The sequence below is a fragment of the Filicampus tigris genome, chromosome 18 (assembly GCF_054856515.1).
Source record: "Filicampus tigris isolate MCC_2025a chromosome 18, RoL_Ftig_1.0, whole genome shotgun sequence".
Lineage (NCBI taxonomy): Eukaryota > Metazoa > Chordata > Actinopteri > Syngnathiformes > Syngnathidae > Filicampus > Filicampus tigris.
Genome location: NC_141234.1, coordinates 12,599,247 through 12,619,600, shown reverse-complemented (window position 1 = coordinate 12,619,600; position 20,354 = coordinate 12,599,247). Strand labels below are relative to the sequence as shown.

The 20,354-nt window shown below is 39.8% G+C and overlaps 1 protein-coding gene across 1 annotated transcript; it reads right to left on the bottom strand.

Annotated features, from left to right (window-relative positions):
• Positions 1-354: 354 nt before the first annotated feature.
• On the bottom strand, positions 355-19,552 carry sh3bp5lb (SH3-binding domain protein 5-like, b). The gene is made up of 6 exons (XM_086015366.1): positions 19,061-19,552; positions 16,372-16,434; positions 16,107-16,235; positions 12,643-12,804; positions 7,759-7,932; positions 355-3,874 (listed from the first exon to the last, which is right to left on the bottom strand). The coding sequence occupies exons 1-6, from the start codon at positions 19,322-19,324 to the stop codon at positions 3,260-3,262; spliced, it is 1,407 nt and encodes a 468-aa protein (XP_085871492.1). The 5' UTR covers positions 19,325-19,552; the 3' UTR covers positions 355-3,259.
• Positions 19,553-20,354: the final 802 nt, after the last annotated feature.

Below are 20,354 nucleotides of genomic sequence, written 5' to 3'. Positions count from 1 at the left end.
ATTGCGTCAAGTTAGATATATGTCCGAATTTTCTCGTTCAAGAAAAAAAAGCCATGGGTCATGACTATGGTAGTAATTGTGTTCTATTTACTTGTTAAATTCCTGAATTATGTTTTAAATGTGAATAGAAGTCCCTTTTTCCCTTATTCAGTTGAGTAAATAGGAGGTTTGATAGAGGCTTTTTTCTGCAATAAATACATGATAATCACTCTATATATTGTTGGTGAAAAAGCTACTCTACAATTCCCACCCATATGGCGCACATTTATGTCAAGTTGCCAACATTTAAAATCCTGCATCATTTCCAAACCATCCTCAAATGAGTCATTTCAAGAATGACACAGTGAAGCATGGTAACAGTAACCATAAAGGTGACTTTTTAATACAATTGATTTAAATCTCACAGTTAAAGGTTTGTTTCTCTTTCAACTCACTATGCAATTGGAACAATTAGAATAATGCTCGACAACTGCAAAAACTGCACACCAGTGACCAAACAAATGTATGACAAAGTGCAGACACATTAGTGCAAAACAACTTTTGGAACATATGCAATATTAGCATGTTTCCAAAATATAAATATATTAAATAAAAATACATCATCGGTACAATGTCAGATTTAACTCAGGGACTGCAAGAAAGAAAAAAACAACAACATATGTTTATAGATAAAAATAATCTTTTGCCCACTCAACTGCTGATTCCGAATCTTCCCTTGTTTTTTTCTCCAGCACATCAGGATAGAAGCAGGTGGAATTACTTTCTGAAACATCATAGCTATAAATTACAACATATGATAAAATCCATATTGCACAAGCTTTTATAGGGTCAAACTTAAAACCAAAAAATGAAAATATCTGAAAAAAGAAAAAAAGATACAGTACAGTATCTGAAAAAGTAAAGCCGTTTTTAAAATCATCGTCAAAAATACATTTAGGTACACATAAAGCCAACTCTGATTAAAATTAGCTGTTGACCAGTGTAATTATTTGTGTTTTTTATGCAACCCTTGGGGGAATATAGAGCCCGGTGAGCATATGTACAGGCTAAAAATGATTCGTACCGAGGACCAGATTCTGACATAAAAGTACACTTCTGTTGGGTCAATTGGTATCATTAAGATGGAAATAACACAAGAAAGTGAGACCAACAGTGTCAAGTGAAAAATATTCACCACTGTGATTATGAACCACACCCAAGCAACAACAACAATTTAAAAAAAGGCACACGAGTGTTTTAAGCAACAAAATGAAGCCTGTAAGGGGGGAAACAAATACATTGAAGTTTGGGGGATGTTCAATTATCTAGTCAGGGTGATTTGACTCCTCGAATCTATCAAGGCCTATCACTCATACCTGTAAAAAAGATCATGTGCTCTTTTTTTTTTTAGAATACTAAACAATACAACAGATTTTAATAAAAGCTTGTTGCGAAGTAAAGCAGAAAAACGTTGAATAAATAGCTTGCGATAACAAAAACACTGAGTAAGTGAGTCTAGTGGAAACCCAAACGGCAAAATACGCTGTCTCCACATAACATCATATTATCTTTAATACTATTTAAGGAACTTGTTTACAACATGCGATAAGCCTGTAGAAGCTCTTAACCCATTAAGGACTAAAGTCTCAACAGCTCCCCAAAACCGTCGGCCGCCTTTGGAATTACCCTTGAAAACCTGAAGTTCTCCCAGAAATTCAACTTACAAAATGATTAATATCTCAGCGCCTGTAGCAGACAGAAATATAATTCCAAAAGAATTAAAGATCTTAGACATGTGACTTTCACACAGGCAGAATTTATTATTATTTACTGTTTCAATCGAAGATGTAAAAATAACGTCTCAGTGCAAGAGAAGCATTATTTTATTTTTTTATTTTTTTAAATCGAGTGGTAATTACCATCCTGTATTGTTTTACAAAGATATCAATATCGTCATTGTCTACAAACCATATCATATCACATTCGACTGGTTCCACTGGTCGTCTGTATAGCACTGCCGTTACTTATCAGAGCTCCCGGCGATCGACGGCGTCCGCCATTATCCTACCTACGGCTCGAAAAACTCACGACATCCTCCGCGGTCTCGCACCACTCTCATGTGTATATTCTGATGCATTAAATTGGCTAAGAGACGGAGAATTGGATTAAAAAAAAGACACCGACGTATCCGCTCTCCCGGCTTTAAAAGGTAGAATGACGCAACAGCGCTCCCGGCTCTAGTGGTAGAAACGCGGTTATGCGCTCCCGTCCTTAATGGGTTAATGTCGAAAATAAGAATGCTTTGAAGAATATCAGAAATTTGCTTGAGCAGCCTTACAGACCATGATGCAACAATTGCAAACATTTTCTAAAATGTAGTGGTATTCTGGAAATAACTCATGCAAACTTTAAAAAACAATCCTAATTTTTTTTCACAATCGCAAGGCTTCTTCGTTTCAAAAGCTGCCAACGGATTTACCCATAGTCCCGTGACATCTGACCAATGAAATTACCGAACACGTCACAGTGGACCCATGAAACTGTCCGACTCTAACTTCATACTGAATATTCACGAGTCATTTGCGGTTGGTGTGCGCACGCCCCGAGGGCGGAGCGGGCTGCCTGAAGAGAGAAATGCGGAAGTCTGTAGCGGTAAGTTGCTGTCTAAGGACCAATTGAGAGCGAAAAGAAGAATCTTAAATTGAGTTTAATGAGCATAGGGAACGAGTGCCATAAATACAGCCACGTCTGCAGTGCGACCCGGTCCGTTTCTGTGGTTTGTTTGACGGCCGACTCCCACCATCACCGGTAATGGACGAGGGGACAGCATGTCCGGCCCTTCACGGACTTAATAAGTATGTGCATCCAACAGGTAACAAACTCGTTTCCAAAGGCTGCACTGCTGCGTGGTGAAGCTCGTCTGTCAATTTGCCTCGCGTGACGAAAAAAAAAAAGCATCTATCGGTTTTTACGGTAAATAAAAGTTTTTTTTTTAAATCCTGTATCCCAATGTTATAATGTGGAGACACCTATTAATATGAAGCGGCCAATGTATGTACAAATTTGTTTTTCGGCAAAATTTAGCTGTTTAATCAGGTGCGTTTTTTTAGTCCAGAAATTATGGTATTCAGCAAAGACTGTGAAAATGTACCTACATGTGATTTCTTAGTTTTGTATTTATAATAATTTTTTTTAAATCATTTTGCCATTAGAAACTTATCTGGATGCACAGAACGTACTGTGTGTGTGTGTACAATATTTCTCTGGCTTTCTCCATACATTAGAGACTCACACTTCTGTGGTGCTGTTTGACGAAGCTCTCCTGCTTCTCTTGACTACCCGTTTCGTTCTGCTGCCGAGTTTGGACCGGCTGGGGTCCATCGGTCACTTTTGCCTCCTTGCCGGGCCTCAGTGGAGTCTTCCTATTCCAGTCCCATTCCTCACCCAGCGCACTCCCGCCATCGCTGAAGTCACCCAGGTGTTCTACCGAATCACATTTTTCCAGGTCAGAAGCGATGGTCTGGAGGCTGATGATGGACATGCGGTCTGAACCGGTGTGCTCCGCTTCCAGTTCCTCTCTCTGACCCCAGCCGTTCTGCCGGTGCTTCTCCACCCAAAGCCGCGTTTTCTCACCATCTACCCAGTCATTTTCTACCTTACCCATTCCCACAAAGCCCCCGATCGGAATCCTCACTGCAACTCTGGTCTCAGCTTCGGCACCAACTGGAGAACTACGGCCACCACGCGTAGCTAGTCGCCCCCTGCTAGCACGGACTCGGCCTCGCTGTGCATGGATCTGCTCACTAATCTGTTCCAGGTTCCGCAGAGCCACAGAATAACGTGTTTTTACTTTTGCTACTTGCTCCTCCAGCTGAACTACTTTGGCCTTGTGTTCCTGAAAGACAATCAACGAAGATGCAAAATTAGATACGGAAACCGAGGGAGCATTTTATTCATAAGTATTTGACTACATTTTGAAGATGTTAAAAAAAATGTACATGAAGATAATTATGGCAGAGCAGCTGCACACAGACAAAACAGCAGCAGAGTCATTAAGAAACCTTTCATTAAGAGACTTAATTATACCTTGGAAGACAACCATCCATTATTTATAGTGCATATTTTTATTAGATCAATGAAGTAGAAAAATGAATGTGACACTAACAGAAGCATAACGTCAAGAGAGACGCAACCGTTATAATAGGTGCAACCAGGCTGAAAAAATATATAACTTGAGAGAGTTGACTGACACTGACAGAGAAGTATTCATTCAAACTGTATCTCCTTTTCCATTGGACCAGTTCTTTGAAACAGCCTGGTTCCGAACTGTGTACCGGTAGTTGCTTTTCCATTATACTTTTTCCAGGCCACGTGATTGCAATGGAACCGTTCCTCCGAACTTCTTCCAACCTGGTTCTAGAACACATGCCGAGGTGGGCCGTGAAGTCATTTGTCATGTAATTGGCTGACAGATGAAGGTGATTCTTTATGCGATGCAGCAAGGAACTCTACTTTAATCGGAGCGAGACAGCTGGCCGCGACTAAGTCATTACAATAAAGTATAGTAAACAAATATGCCTTTTACAACAATTGTTAACCATAATCACAATTTCATGTTCCAATGGATGAAAGGTGAAGCTTGTGGTCAATTTTTTTGCAAGCGGCGCGCAACTCTCAAATATTTCACCACAAGCTTCAGTATTTCATACTGTATGAAATTGTAAATATGGTTTAGTACTGTTATAAAGCACAATATATGCGAACTGTATTTTCATGCCTTGGCACCAGGCAACTGTGTCTCCTTCGCTTGGACCCGAAAAATGATTTTTCATCTGTGTGAAAGCTCCTGTGCATTTGATGGGATATAATTTGCGATGTCATCACATCGATTCATATTGCGAATCCGCCAAACCAGTGGCCGAGATCAGACAGAACCTCACACATTGCGTGTGTACTGTGGGAGCTCGCACAGTTCAGGTGATCGCACCCCTGTTGATTGGTGCCTGTTGGAATGGAGAGGCAACAGAGGCCAGGCCAGGCCCAAGCCAGGCAGAGCGGGGACAGGCCATTCTGAAACCTGTAATGGAAAAGCAATTTATACGTCTAAATCTAAACTATATGGACAAAACATGTCAATTGGGAACTTGTGAATGGAGGGATTACCTTTGACCAATTTTTTTTTTTCAGGGACGACACGATACAGATTACCGATATTTGGAGCCGATAATCATTTTCAATAAAAAGGGAAAAAAATCAAAACGTAAAAAAAAAAAAAATATGTACTCTCAATTTAGTTAAAACATCTTTTAGTATATGTTTATTGAACATTTTTTTCAGATTTGTATTATGTTCATTTTTGTTTTAAATTCTAACAAAAAATTCAGCGAGCACCCGCAGTTGTCAGCGTGTCTTAAAAAGTTAAATGAAAACTTAAACAATAGCTCCATATAGTTTTCTACAGTAAATAAAGTCCTCCAAAAGGACAGAAATGTTAAAATTTCACATATCTTGGTTTGGATTTCAATACAGTTTTAAATTAATTTGTTATCGTCCATCAGGTTTTTAAAAATCGATTATCGGCGCTGATATTTATCATTTTGATAAATATCAGCGCCGATAATCGGCCCGGTTGATAATCTGTCCATCCCTAATAAGTAGATAAGAAAATGGGCGGATGGATTTCACTTGCTCACGTATTAGATTTTATTGAACTGCGGCCAGTGAGTTCCTGTACAAAAACCTGAAATTAAAAACACACATTTGAACATTCAAACATTTAAAGCAGGCTTCTCATGTGCAGTTGAGAAAGCCATTTGAATTGGGGGAGATATCTTTAAACTACCATACACAAGAAATTCTACGTCATGCAGAAGGTCAATGCAAGGACAAAGGAAGAAAAAAAAAAAAAAAAATCACACACCAGATTCCACCAGATAAAAATGTTATTTCAAGCTTAATGAACAAATGGATGGGCGTGTATGTGACACTATTCTCCGCTTGCCTGCTAATTACTGAAAATGAAACTAATCAAACTAATCAGCACATCAATCAATTCACATTCCAGCCCGAACCACGCATTGACCCACATGACCGCCGTCTAACAGTGAAGCACTTTTCTATCACTTCCAAATGTGTGTGTTGTGTATTGTCCTCAAGATATACCAATGGAGCGTGAATAATGAGTGACTAATGAGCATTTTATCGTGACTAATCACAACCATCCCAAAGATTCTAAACTGGGCTTACATCTCAACTCCAGACCATCGAGCGATGGTCAATGCTTGTGCAAAAATGACCCAACCTCCCTGAACTGCACTTTTTAAATTGTAGCATAGAGACTTTTGTCATTCTCTTTGAGGAATACGCCTGCATCATCACCAAATAAAGACATAATTCCAATGGAAGAAAAAAGACAAGAGGAACAAGAAGACTGACACACAAGATGGAAGCAAAGTAAGAGTGAATGAAGAATGTGTTTTGTAATAAACAGTGCTATAATGCTGTTTACGCTTTTCCACCTACGCACTTCGCAGTGGAAACACAAGCAAAATCATCGCATACCGTGGCAAGTAGAAGCGACGTACTTGGAAGAATAAAATAGCTTGAGGTTAAGAGCACAAAGACAAAAAAAAAAAAATGTGACACTGCGCAAGGCTCTTCCCAGTCAATGTCTAAAATAATGTTGTTGAAAATGGCAAAACCTAGGCTTTGTTTCTGCATTTCTGCAGTCTTGATATGGAGAGAAAAAAAAAAAAGTCAGACAAGTATGGCATCATTCACCTCGAACTTAAAACATGGAATTAGGGTCAAAATGGAGAGGGAGAAAAAAAAAGGTTCAATCTGCAGTAACCGTGACATTTTTGGGACACTGCAGTGTTCAAAGTGCTTCTTCACACGTTGTAATTTTGAGTATTTGGAAAATTAGATGCATGCCGACGTCAGCGCGTCACGACAATTGCTTTAAACAGAAAGCAGTGTGGGCAGTGAGTCTTGGGTGTGATAAACTTCATATTCTCCTTAAAGTGGTCAAGTCAACCCAAAGATATTTTTTTCAAAAGCCCACTAGTTGAAACACTGCATTCTGGTTAACATTGCATTTGTGGAATATGAGTTAAGCAGCAAAAAGCCCCGTTTTTAGCCATCTCGGAGGGTGGCCATTTTGTCACTTCTGTCGACTGAAAATAACGTCACAGATGCTCAGGGCTCAGATAACGATAACAGATAACAGATAACAGATAAAAACAAATGAGCTGTGATTGGTCGTTACCTGAGCAACTGTGATGTCATTCTCACTCAACAGGAGTGACAAAATGGCCGCCCCAGAGATTGCTAAAAACGGGTGGATTAACTCTTATTCCACAAACACAATATTTATCAGAATGCTGATTTGGATCATTTCAACCAGTGGGCCTGTATAGAACATATATTCTTGAAAAAAATATGTTTGGGTTGACTCCCACTTTAAGCAAGTCAGACAAATCAAGAATCAACATTCACCATCACGGGGAAAACATAAACACAAAAGGCTGTGTGACGTGTAAAACAATGAAGTGACCCGGACTGACAGAATACAGGGAGCTAAATCCAAACAAACTGATGAGACAACGAGCTACACCTGAACACAAGACACAAGTGGCAGAGGAAGCTGATTCATAGACACAAGGGACCGGGCTGATGATTGAAACGCAAAGCTGACATGAACTTGGAACACAAACACACATGAAACAAAACTACACGGAATCTAAATTTAAAAAAAAAAACAGATCATGAGGCACATACCTCCAGGATGTGGTTGAACTGAGCCTTTAGTTCGAAGTAGGGTTTGGACTTGAGTATGACCTTCTTCAGTGATTTTTGGAGCGTTTGGACTTTCGCCTCAGCGTCCTGGCAAAGTTGTGTGACCCGCTGGTGCTCATGCTCACTGCGAAAACGCTCCTCCTCAGCCTCGTTCACCTGATAAGCAAAACTCATGATCACATACATTACATCATCACATATAAGTCTAAAGGGGAAGTCAACCCCAAAAATTCTTTGGAATAATATGTTCCAAGCAGCAAAATTCACCCGTGTTTAGCCATCTCTGGGGGCGGCCATTTTGTCACTATTGGCGACTGAAAATGACATCGCAGTCGATCAGGCTCAGATAACGACCAATCACGGTTCACCTGTTTCCTGAAGCTGAGTCATGATTGGTCATTGCCTGAGTGCAGGTGTTGTCATTTTCTGAGATGGACAAAATGGGTAAATTTGACTGCTGAACTCATATTACACAAACGCAATATTAATCAGAATGCCGTGCTTAGATTAGTGGGCCTGCATAGAACACATTCTTGTAAATACATTTTGGGGTTTGACTTCATTTTTAAGGATACTACTATAATGACAGGAGTTTGTATATTCTTCCCATACTTGCCTAGTATTACAAAAAATACCAACATTTTACACATTTGATATTCTACACTATATGTTCATTTGAGATTTCTACTTTATTTGAAGAGACCTTTCTCTAATCTGTAATGACTATACAAAATGATTATGCAATGTACAAAAAAACAAATGAATTATGATTAGAATATTCTCTAGTCCACACAGGGTCAACATACATATACAGAAGTCCATAAATATTACCGGCCAATATGCAGCAGCTCCATATTTGAGTGAAACCATTCCTTTGTATACACTATTGTACTGTATACAAAAACACAGAATCTTATTTGAGATTAGGGAAGTGTTTAATTTGTCAAAATAAATTGAACAACAAACAAACGTAACAGAGCTTTTCACCATAATAGCTTCTTTCCCCTTGCCATTAACTTTTTAAACAGATTTTATTGTGACACTTTGCCAACTTTGCACATTTCCATAGTGCCATTACGACTGTATTCATCGTTGCAGCTCTGTCACTCCGCATCATTTCCATAACTATTGTTGATCAATATTGCCGTGATGTGTATTTCTTAATGACTCTCTGCATCATTTGCTCATACGTTGACTATCAGTATTACAGCACTAATCGACAATTTATATCACTTCACGATTTTGCATCATTTGCTGATGAATCTGAATTACCACACTACTGGACAGTGTGCTTAATGACGATCTGTACTTTTGTGTTTATGTCCTAAATGTTTCCAGTTTGGTCCGCTGATAGTGTAGTGGTACACACGCCTGAGTTGTGTGCGGGCAGCGTGGGATCGATTCCCGCTCAGTGACAGTGTCTATGTGTGCCCTGCGACCGGCTGGCGACCAGTTCGGGGTGTAGTCTGCCTTCGCCCATTGACGGCTGGGATAGGCTCCAGCAACTCCCCGCGACCCTATATAGGATAAGCGGTTTGGAAGATGACATGACATGACATGTTTCCAGTTTGGGCTATTTTGGAAGATGTGACTTTTTAAAACGCTGGTATGCTTTGAAACCAGTGACTGGCCCATACTTACTCATACAGTACATCTATTTTACAAATCGTCACTGTCCTGTGAAAAAAACTTTTGTCCATTTTTTTTATTTTTCTTATTTTTACATGAACAGTGTTTCCACGTTATAGACATTGCAATAACGTGAACATTTTTTTTTAATTAAAAAAAAAAAAATCCCAAGTTGGAGGTATGTGTTTTTCATAGGACAGCGATGAAATACAACCTCTGAATATGACACTGAGCATGTGCACTTACAGAAACTTTTTAGGTTAATTATGAGGAAACGCCTTGGATGGGCGTTCGGAAATCAGCATTTTTATTGTGGTATTTTTAAACTTACTGTAACAAAAGCACAACAATTACGACAGGCATATATTCTGTTCAGATGAAACAGAACTGCAGGACTGACCAAAAAAAAAAATCGGATCGTATAGGATCTGTATCGACCGATCCTCGAAGCTGCAATATTGGAGTTGGTATAGAATCGGCTATAAAATGTGATATCAAGCCATCCCTATCAGTTATTTGTTGAAAAACTCACCTACTCAATGTTTTTGTGTTCAGGTCATCTTCTGGCATGTTGGTACCAATGAATGTCAAAGGTAAAGTCAACCCCCAAATTTTCTTTACAATAATATGTTCTATGCAACTCCACTAGTCTAAAGGACATTCCAATTGATATTGTGTTTGTGGAATATGAGTTAAGTAGTAGTTTTTTGTCCATCTCGGGGGGCAGCCATTTTGTCACTTGCCGTCAACTGAAAATGACATCACAGTTGCTCAGGGCTCAGGTAACAACCAATCATGGCTCAGCTTCAGAAAACAGGTGACTCATGATTGGTCATTCCCTGAGCCCTGAGACAGAAGAGACAAAATGGCCGCCCCCTGACATGGACAAAAAAAGTGTAGAAATTTGTGGGGTTGACTTCCCGTTTAAAGTGAATTAAGGAGCTTCATTTAGACAAAGGTACTGCTTCATCTGCCATCTTTAGGCAATTCTAAACCTTTTTAGGGTTGCACAATTACTCATGGAATTTTGCTATTTATTATATGTCGTTATACCCGTAAATGTCAGGTGATCACCGTATTTCTTTTCGATATCAGTAATCAACTGTATCCGTCACACTACTGCCCTGTACAAATAGTACACTCGTGAATGTGTATGTGTAATATGTACGGCTTATGTGTGGACAATGTTCTTTTATTTATTTATTTAGTGGATTAAGCTTAGAGCGTATACGGACCGGCTCATTATACTTCACATACGGCATCACAACCTGTTCGCCGCATCTTCGAGACATTTCTAGCTGCATTTGCTCATAACTCAAAGGTAGGCAATATATTTCCAAATTGACTCTAGACTGTACATACGAGATATTAGTCCGTTAAAACAATTGTTAACATGTTGGTCGATAGGTGTGCAATTATCATATTGAAATACGGTGTTCATGCTCACTGCCTGCGAGCCATCACACATGCAAAGTGTCACTGCTCACAGGCAGGTGTCCTTGCAGCAGGGTGTCTGCATTTGTTCTGTCTCTTTGGTAAATGGCAGCGTGTGATGTGAATGCAATGCTGTTTAAATCCCCTTTATCTAACCAATCTAGACAAATACATATAAATCATGGAGTTATGATTTAGATGTGTTTCAGCTTGTTTTTTTTTTTTATTCTGCTATTTGAATAGTCTTTGGAAAAGAGAAAAGTTCAAAGTAAATGAAACAATAAGATAGCGAAACAAAGGAGAACCACTGCAATACAGGAGGAGACACTGTGAGAATGCAAAGTGAGGAATTCCGATTCAGGTCACACAATCTATACAGGTAATCCATACAGTGTGTACAGAAATGGCCAGACCCACTATCACAATTGAAAGCAAAGCTGAAACCTGAAATTATATATATTTTTTCTCAACGAAGAGATTGCGCAATATGAGTTAACTTTATTAATGAAAAGTGATAACTCAGTTTGAAGCGAATTGATATTCCTCCTTAAACAAAGTAGTCAGTTGTGCACTAAAGGGACATAGTTATTGTGAAATCGGGCAGCTGCTGAAGACAGAACAATAAAGTGTTGTTCTAAATTTTGCATTATGGGAAAAATATCTACAAGCTTTTGTAGTGTGTACAGCATAAGCGATTTGTCCATTTGCAAAGTCAGATAAATGTTGGACTTGCGTTCTAGTGTCATTCATCCCAAAGGTGTTAAAGAGGTTAGAGTCATACTGTACATCACAGGTTTTAAACTCAAGACCCAGGGGCCGATCTGGCCCTCCACGTTATTCATGTGTTCTGCTTCTTGCCAAAATATCAACATTTCAAATGTCTTCAGTTTTAATAACATGAGATATGCAATGATGATGATAAAAATAAATACATTTTAAAAAATTGACGATTACATAGACAGAAAAAAAGGGGGTTTCCGACTATGCTTAGTCCAACAACTTTTCTAAAGCGGAAGTCAACGCAAATATTTTTTTTCAAGAATATGTTCTATGCAACCCCACTAGTTGAAAACAGGGCATTCTGATAAATATTGCGTTTGTGGAATAAGTGTTAATCCACTCGTTTTTAGCCATCTGTGGGGGTGGCCATTTTGTCTTCTGTCGACTGCAAATGACATCACAACTGCACACAATGACCAATCACTGCTCAGATTTAGAAAACAGGTCAGCCGTGATTGGTCGTTGTGAGCAATTGTGATGTCATTTTCAGTCGACAGAAGACAAAATGGCCGCCCCCAGAGATGGCTAAAAATGAGTGGATTAACATTTATTCCTCAAATGCAACGCAATATTTATCAGAACGCCTTGTTTCAACTAGTGGGCTTGCCTAGAACATATTCTTGAAATGTTTGGGTTGACTTCCGCTTTAAGTTTCCCATCTATCATTTATCACCTACAAAATGGGCGTCCGTCATAGGCGGACCGGTCCGTCATATAGGCGGTATGCACAGCTCTGATATACATCATATAAATATGCAACACTATTTCTACAGCTCACTGCAGGTGTTTACATTTTCAATGATAACTTCTCCAACATTCTTTGGAAATCACAATGTCCCATCAGAAGGAAGCTATTCTTTAAATAGGCACCATGCCGTTGACCCCGAGTTTATAATATACTGCCTCTCGCCCAATGACGGCGGGTGAAGCCTCTAGCATGCACGTGGCCATAGTGAGGATAAGCGGTTCTGAGAATGAATGAATTACGGTATGTGAATAATATTTTTCACTCAGCGGGCATACCTTAGCAGTTGCGTGGTTGAGCATCTCCTGCCAGGTTGGATCCATGGTGTTCCTGTCAGCCAACAGGCCTTGTTCCGCCACATACACCATCTCTCTGGCAGCAGTGTGCATGGACACAGCCCTCTCATACCTTAGAGCAGCTTTCTGGGTCTCCTGTTGCGCCTGAAATAGGAAAAAAAAAAAAGGTTTGGTCATTTTTATTACCAGCAAGGTGACTGCTTGTGCAAAACAAAATAGTACAGGAGAAAAACTACTATAAGTAAATACAGTTTAGTACACACACCTATTTTTCCATATTTTAAATACATACGGTGAACAATATGTTAATATTTGAGATGGGTGAGACATCACAATTGTTATTGTTCAGCATCTATGATTTTGTGCAACTAAGCATAAAAAGTATTTCCCAAACATTTTGGTTGAATTTCCAAATTGTAGAACCATTCCGGCATTCAAATTAGAGGTACCACTGTGTTTTTATAATTTAATGCGGAAGTCAATCCAAACATCTTTTTTTCAAGAATATGTTCTATGCAGGCCCACTAGTTGAAACATGGCATTTTGATTAATATTGCGTTTGTGGAATATGAGTTAAGCAAAAAGCCACCCGTTTTTAGTCATCTCAGGGGGCGGCCATTTTGTCACTTCTGTCGACTGAAAATGACGTCACAGTTGCTCAGGGCTCAGGTAACGACAGATCATGGCTCAGCTTCAGAAAACAGGTGAGCTGCGATTGGTCGTTACCTGAGCCCTGAGAAACTGTGATGTCATTTTCAGTCAACAGAAGTAACAAAATGGCCGCCCCAGAGATGGCTAAAAACGCGTGGATTAACTCTTATTCCACAAATGCAATATTTATCAGAATGCCTTGCTTCAACCAGTGGGCCTGCATAGAACATATTCTTGAAAAAAAAATGTTTTGGTTGACATCCCCAAATGTTCCTTAAAATAATATGTTCTATGCGCCTCTACTAGTCTAAACAAGGCATTCTGATTAGTGGTGTGTTACTGGAATATGAATTAAGCAGCAAAATCCACCTGTTTTTATCCATCTCAGGAGGTGGCCATTTTGCCAATTCTGTCAACTGAAAATGATATCACAGTTGCTCAGGGCTCAGGTAATAGCCAATCACGGCTGACCTGTTTCCTGAAGCTGACATGATTGGTTGTTGAGCAACCGTGATGCCATTTTCAATCGACAGTGTCAAAATGGCCGCCCACCTGAGATGGACAAAAACAGGTGGATTTTACTACTTACCTCATATTCCATAAACACAATATCAATAAGAATGCCGTGTTTAGACTAGTGGGACTGCATAGAACATATTATTGTAAAGATTTTTGGGCGGGTTAACTTGATTTAATTAGCAGGAATGGTTTGTATGGGGGTATACATTGTGTATGAATTGTGTATTTTTAATAGCATGACTGTGTCACCAGGTTGACATGTGTGTGTGTGGGGGGGATACATTGTGTGTGAATGTCCAGACTTCTGTGTCAAACATTTTATGCATTTCATCAGACATTTTTGGATAGGATCTGTACAAAGATGTGACTGTGAAAATGCATTTGCCCTCATTCCAATGCATTCTCTTCACCGCGGAGCTTTAACCAATGGATTTGAGAGACATCCTGTAGTGCTAATGTAATGATGTGCTCAAACCAAACAACAATATAAATTCAAATTCATATCACACCACTTGGCCAAGTAACACAGGGAGAAAAAAAAAAAGATGGCAAACAAGGAATAGTCGTCTCTCTCCAAATGATAGACTCTTCAATTTAATTGAAGAACAAATCTGACACTTTACAGATTACAATGTCTATTGTCATTGTAATAAAACAATGAAATTGAAAGTGTTTCTTGCAGTCCATAACAAATAAATGAAAGAAAGTCCAACTCCAGGTCAAGACTGCCTCAAAAGGGAAAACATGCTCTTCTGAGGACAAAAAATGTACACAGTTTGGACAGAGAAGACAGTTTGAAAGAGGAATGAGAGAGGTTGAAGGTTGAAAAAACATCTCAAACAGAGGAGGAGGCTTACGACACCATCTACCTATCACATAAAGTGTCGTCCTTTCATCCCTTCCAAACAGCTCAATAATTTAGCTTCTAACAAATAAAGATTGCACTTTTGATGTGAAAGATGCAGAGCCAGAGAGTCTTTTGGTGGCACAAAATGCGCTTTGGAGAACGAGTGGATCAGGAACTGCAGCAACTACACACGCATGGGCAATGCTGGAGATAATATCTCCTCCTACCTTGCACGCACAACGAACAGATTTTTGCTTTGGTCCGGTGACTCAGCCCCTTAATTTACGAGCGCGGCTCCGCTCGCATTATGGCCATAACGACCCACAAGCAGCCACCAGCGTCGCTGGAGATTGCAAAGGGTTGAGACTCAAAGGAAGCACAGACGCTCCCTTGTGTAGGTCAGCCCGCCCCTGGCTCATTAAAAATACTCGGTAGAGCGTTGGTTTTTAATGTCAACTGCCAGTGTGCACCTTGTTTGCTGTTTCTGGTCAACCCCTTGCAAATTTTTGCAATGCATTATGTCATTATTGTTTTTCTTTGTGTCCGCTTTATTGTCCGATGTGTGTCTATTGTCCAGCAGTAAGCTTTTCCAGGCTTAACTAATTAATTACTACCAGTCACGCCACACATGTAAAATTAAAGAAGCCGTCCTTTAAGAAAATTGAGAATTTTCTGTTTTCACTATACAGTGCAGTGAAATATCGGATTGTGACTCAGACTCAGGCGCAAAAAAAAAAAAAAATGCGATGGGGATATCCCTAGTTTCCACAGCAATGGGAAAACGAGCTTTAGCGCAGTTTTGTCTGATGCAATAATGGGTGCGCCTAGTTACGACATTAGCTTCCACATTTGTTTGCATGAGCACTCAAGTTTGGAAGCATTTTTGCAGGCGAAAGGTAAGTCAGGCCCTTGGTGTGCTAACTTCGGGAAATGTCCTGCCCTATGCTTTTTCATATCAACATTACGTCCACCCAGATAACAAATGATACAGTTCATGGATGCAAAATTTATTTAACAAAAAAAAAAAAGAATGATTGTGCATCAGCTTTACCAGAGTCGGGACCTTGTTATAGCATGCCAGCGCAACTGACTTGTGCGGGGGGAAAAGGCGCACCTTTGAAGGCGTGACAATCTGAATCAGTGTTATCTTCACAGATCCAGGTGTAGCAAGTAGTAGGGAAATTGTATACCTCATCTGCTTGGAGAGGATGTGAAACAATTATTTTGTGAGAAAAGTAGCCCGTGGTGTTGGTGGGGTTATGCTATCATCGAGCGTGAGGCCCTTTGGTGCAGTTATGCATCCAAAATTCCGGTAGGCTTCCAACTTGTCATTGACAATAGGTTGAAGACAAGTACAAAAAATGAAACAAACTTATGCAGCAAAATACAGCACAATATAGAGTATTTGATGCATATAAAATACACACACCTCTTTGGCCAGTCTGCGGGCTTCATAGTATGGCCGGGCTTTCTCAATACAGGAACCAAGTTGGGAGCCCTGAGCGTTCAGCTTCCTGGCAGAATCTGTGAGAATTTTCCTGTAGCTGGACCTGGCATCCTGAAGAAAGTATACACAAGAGAATACATCCATAATGAAAAGCCACGATATGACACTCAGTAAAAACTTAGATACACTGTCGGTGTGACGGCAGCTGGTAGATGTATTTGTAGTGTTAAATAAACAACTTTCTCACATCCAAATTAAGCTCCAGCTTGTTGATCTCATCGCTGGCCTGGTTGAGGTGCTCCAGTTCCTCCTGGTAAACGCAAAAAAAAGCAATGAGTATGAAAATCGTCATATATATTGACCATCATTGTCAACTGTACTCAAAATAGTAGTACGGTGGAACCTCAAATAAACTGACCCGGAATCAATGGACCCCGAATTCAACAGACACAAAATAGTGTCCAGTCAACTCAAAACACCCTTTGTATACAGTACCTTTCAGTCTGTTAGTTCCAGAAATGGCTGCAATTTGCCACAATGCCGGTAAACTGCGCTGTCGCGCAATGGACAACGGAGACTGATCACGTGTTTCCGGCTTGTGCTGCTCTCTTGTCATAGATGAACAGACTTTACAGTAGACTAGAGTAGGCTAAAAAGCACATCAACATGGCGGCCATGTTGGTAAGGACGACTTCCCCATCAAAACAATGTATGGTCTGACGTGGCGGCCATGTTAACAGGGGAGGGAGTCCCTTCAAATGTAATGGAGCATAGTTGTTAGCTTAGCATTATTATGCTTAGCACATAGTAAAGGCCGTCCGAATGACCTATTTATAACTATGACTGTTATTTTCACTGGAGGTAATAGTATACATGTATCTCTATTTTTGGTAAAGTACACAAATGTTTGTTTGTTTTGTAAAGCCCTCTTCTACAGCATCTAATCATAACTGAGGTGAAAAAAGGCACTAACAAGGTAAGCTTGGATAAACTTTGAAACTTTTCAGACTGTATGTAAATACTTACATTGTGATACATTTTTCACTTCAATTCATTTTGAACAAAAACTAAAACTCATGGAGGTGTTACTTTCATTTTGCACTTTGGTTAATTTATTACAAATGAATCCTAAATCAGAGTGACTTGTTGATGTTTTATTTTGAACTTAAATTCTCTATTGAAGAGTGACTGTTCTGGTGTCAGGAATAAATGAAAGGTATTTCTTTAAAATGATCTCTCATTGGTTTTCTAGAAACTTTATGTATCAACAGTACTAGTGGTATCGGTTTGTACTTGGTACATCGAATGATTGAATGATATGATGATCAGTGTGCTCGGGGATCTCCACCCAGAATTGGATCAGGGCATGAGCAGGCTCCTGGTGTATTTGAATGTTAACTTCTTTACTATCTTGACACTATACAGCAAACCTTATTTGATTGCAAATACAGCCTCATGCTACCATTAATGGCAAAGATGCTGTAAAAATGCATGTATCCTTTCAGTCATTGATGGTCAATCGGGAGTGGTCACTTTTGTGTGACTGAATAGAATGGAAGAACACAAAATGTGTTTTTCCTAAACAACGCTTGCCTTCTTCTTGAAACAAATAAATAATAGACCAGAAGAAAGACCGCATTGTTGTCCTCCATTGTCGCTTATATTTTGTCTTGTTGCCTCGTACCAACACACCTGAAATCCAGAACATGGACTTAATATGTTTGTCCTGCATATCATTCTAAATCCTCCAAAAATATTAGGCCTACTCAAAGGGCAGTATAAGGACTGGGTTAAGCGCATAAGCACTAAGCCATGCCTGCCTCTAGTGGTGAGTGGTGATATTCCAACTTAAACTGCAGGTGATGCATATTTGCAGTTGGGCACATACAAATTTGCATATTCACTGATTTAAAAAATATATAAAATATTTGAGGGTCTTCCCAGGATTTTCTTCACCATTAGTGGAAAACATATCATGAATATTTATCTGTGTTTTGGGGAGAATTGATTTAGGTTTGGGGAAACCTTTGAACTTTGAAAATTCATCAAGGGGCCACTCAGTGTGACCCGTCAGTTGCCCGTCCCTGATTTACAGTATCTATCTCCCTACATTTAACACCCTCTCTATCCAAGGGGTCAAAAACATGGAGCCTCCAGGCACCAGGTATCCTCCAATGACCACAGGAGTAGCCAGCAGGCCTGTTCTAAAAATAGCTCACCAGTGATGGGACATTGTGATTTTCTAGGAATGTTGTCAAAGTGACCATTTGAAAATGTAAACACTGGCAAAGAGTTATAAAAAATAAAGAGATGCATATTGATATTTACCCGTTTACTTGTGAAAAATCATTTACATGATCAGTGTCTTTAAATAAATGAATATTCTTAATTACTCATATATACTGATAACATTAAAAAAGGTTATTGGAGAAAAATTCTGATTTCAGAAGTGTATATCAAACTGGTAGCCTTTCGCATTAATGTGTAGTATCCAGTAAAAGTAGCTCTCAGTTACAAAATGGTTGGTGACCCCTGCTCTATCCGCTTTTCTTAAATTTCCAAATACAGGTAGATGGCTGTTCCCCAAATATTCCTGATTCTCTTCCTTTTCAAATTTAGTTTCTCCTTTGGAAGTCAAGATTTTTTTTTAAATTATGAGTAGGCGCAGTTGTATACCTTCCTTTCCAAAAGCATTGGAACAGTGAAACCAATTTCTTATTTTAGAAATGAGCAGAATAATGTCAGTTGAAATGATTTGGAGTTAAAATTGTTCTCGAGGTTGCAAATTCCAGCCCACGCCAAAATTCATACCTAAAGCCAACTTTAGCTTTTTTGTAATAAATTACCAACATGGGAGAATACGAAACTAGAATATTTTGGAGATATGACAGGTTGATTTACCAAGGTGGGCGAGCGGGCTTCTCTTAGCATCTTACCTGAATTCTTGGATCCAGCTCCTCCTCATATTTGCCTGCATTCTCTTGGTCTCCAGTTTTCAGCTGATGCTCAGCTTCTCCGCCACATCCACGCTCAGATTTCACATCCTTACATTTGACTGCTTCGTCTCCTCCTTTTCGCCTCAACACCACTGTGCTCCCGTCTCCGCCTTTCGCCTCTTCCCCCGGCGTCTCCTCCCTCAAGTCCGACCGTTTGGCGCATCCCACGTCGGCCGCACTTTTACGCGAGGTTTCGGGCTCCATTTGCGGCCTGTCGCTCGCCTTCAGTTCGGACCGTGTTAAGATCGCCACGTAACGAGGCGTGCGTTGTGCGTATCCTACATCGGGGTTTTCGTGAAGAAACTTTGTATTCACCCGTTAGAACGTTGCGTTGAGGCTTCCATGCTCGATTTCGCCGTCTTGCTAACGCTAGCTAAACGCGCTCCATCCCATAAAGCTGCGCGAGTGACGGTGTACCCAGAATGGTTGCACATCACTCCCCACAACTCTTCCTCGTTTTGGTGTCATCTTGTCAACTATTACAGTTGCACTGTACATGTAGCTCCTGGTGTTCATCATTATTATGTTTTTGGGGATGGTTGTCTATGATCCGAAATTAAGTCGTAAAACGTGTCTATGTTTTTGACTTAATGTCAATAAACAAGGACAGGAATGTCCTGGAAGAGTGACAACAACATTATAGATGTGTCCACCAACTAATACTGTTGTAATGTTTACAGCTCACTTTGCCAGTTACAAATGTGCAATGTACAGCTAAGGTCAAAACTTGAGTCCCATCCCATCCCTTTTACCATCGAAGTGATTAGTCACTTGCTTATTTAGTTCATTTGGTTTTGAAGAAAAGATAAAAAAGGAACACAACATGTACATCAATTAAGATTTAATTCATAATATATGGGAGAAGACTGCTTGAAAAAAATACTACAAATGCATGGTCGTAGATGATGACCCTGTATCCCAACGGGCATAGTGTATACTACATTTACAGCGTATATTAAGTGTGTCAGAAAAGTTCCATCAAACTCCTCCCCCTGAATTCCAATGCAATTTCCTGCTTTTACTCTCACACCTTTATGCACCCCAGGAAGGATTCTTCCAGGATCCTCCATCGCTCCACTATCAAAACATCAACTTTAATTAAGCTTGAGGGGGAAAAGAAGGGGGGGGGGGCTGGGGTGTAAAATCACAAAGCCAGGTCAGATGAGTTGTTCTCAGCTCCAAGCTCCAGCATGATGATGTTCCTTTCTGCCAGGAACTGTCCGATGCTCAGAGC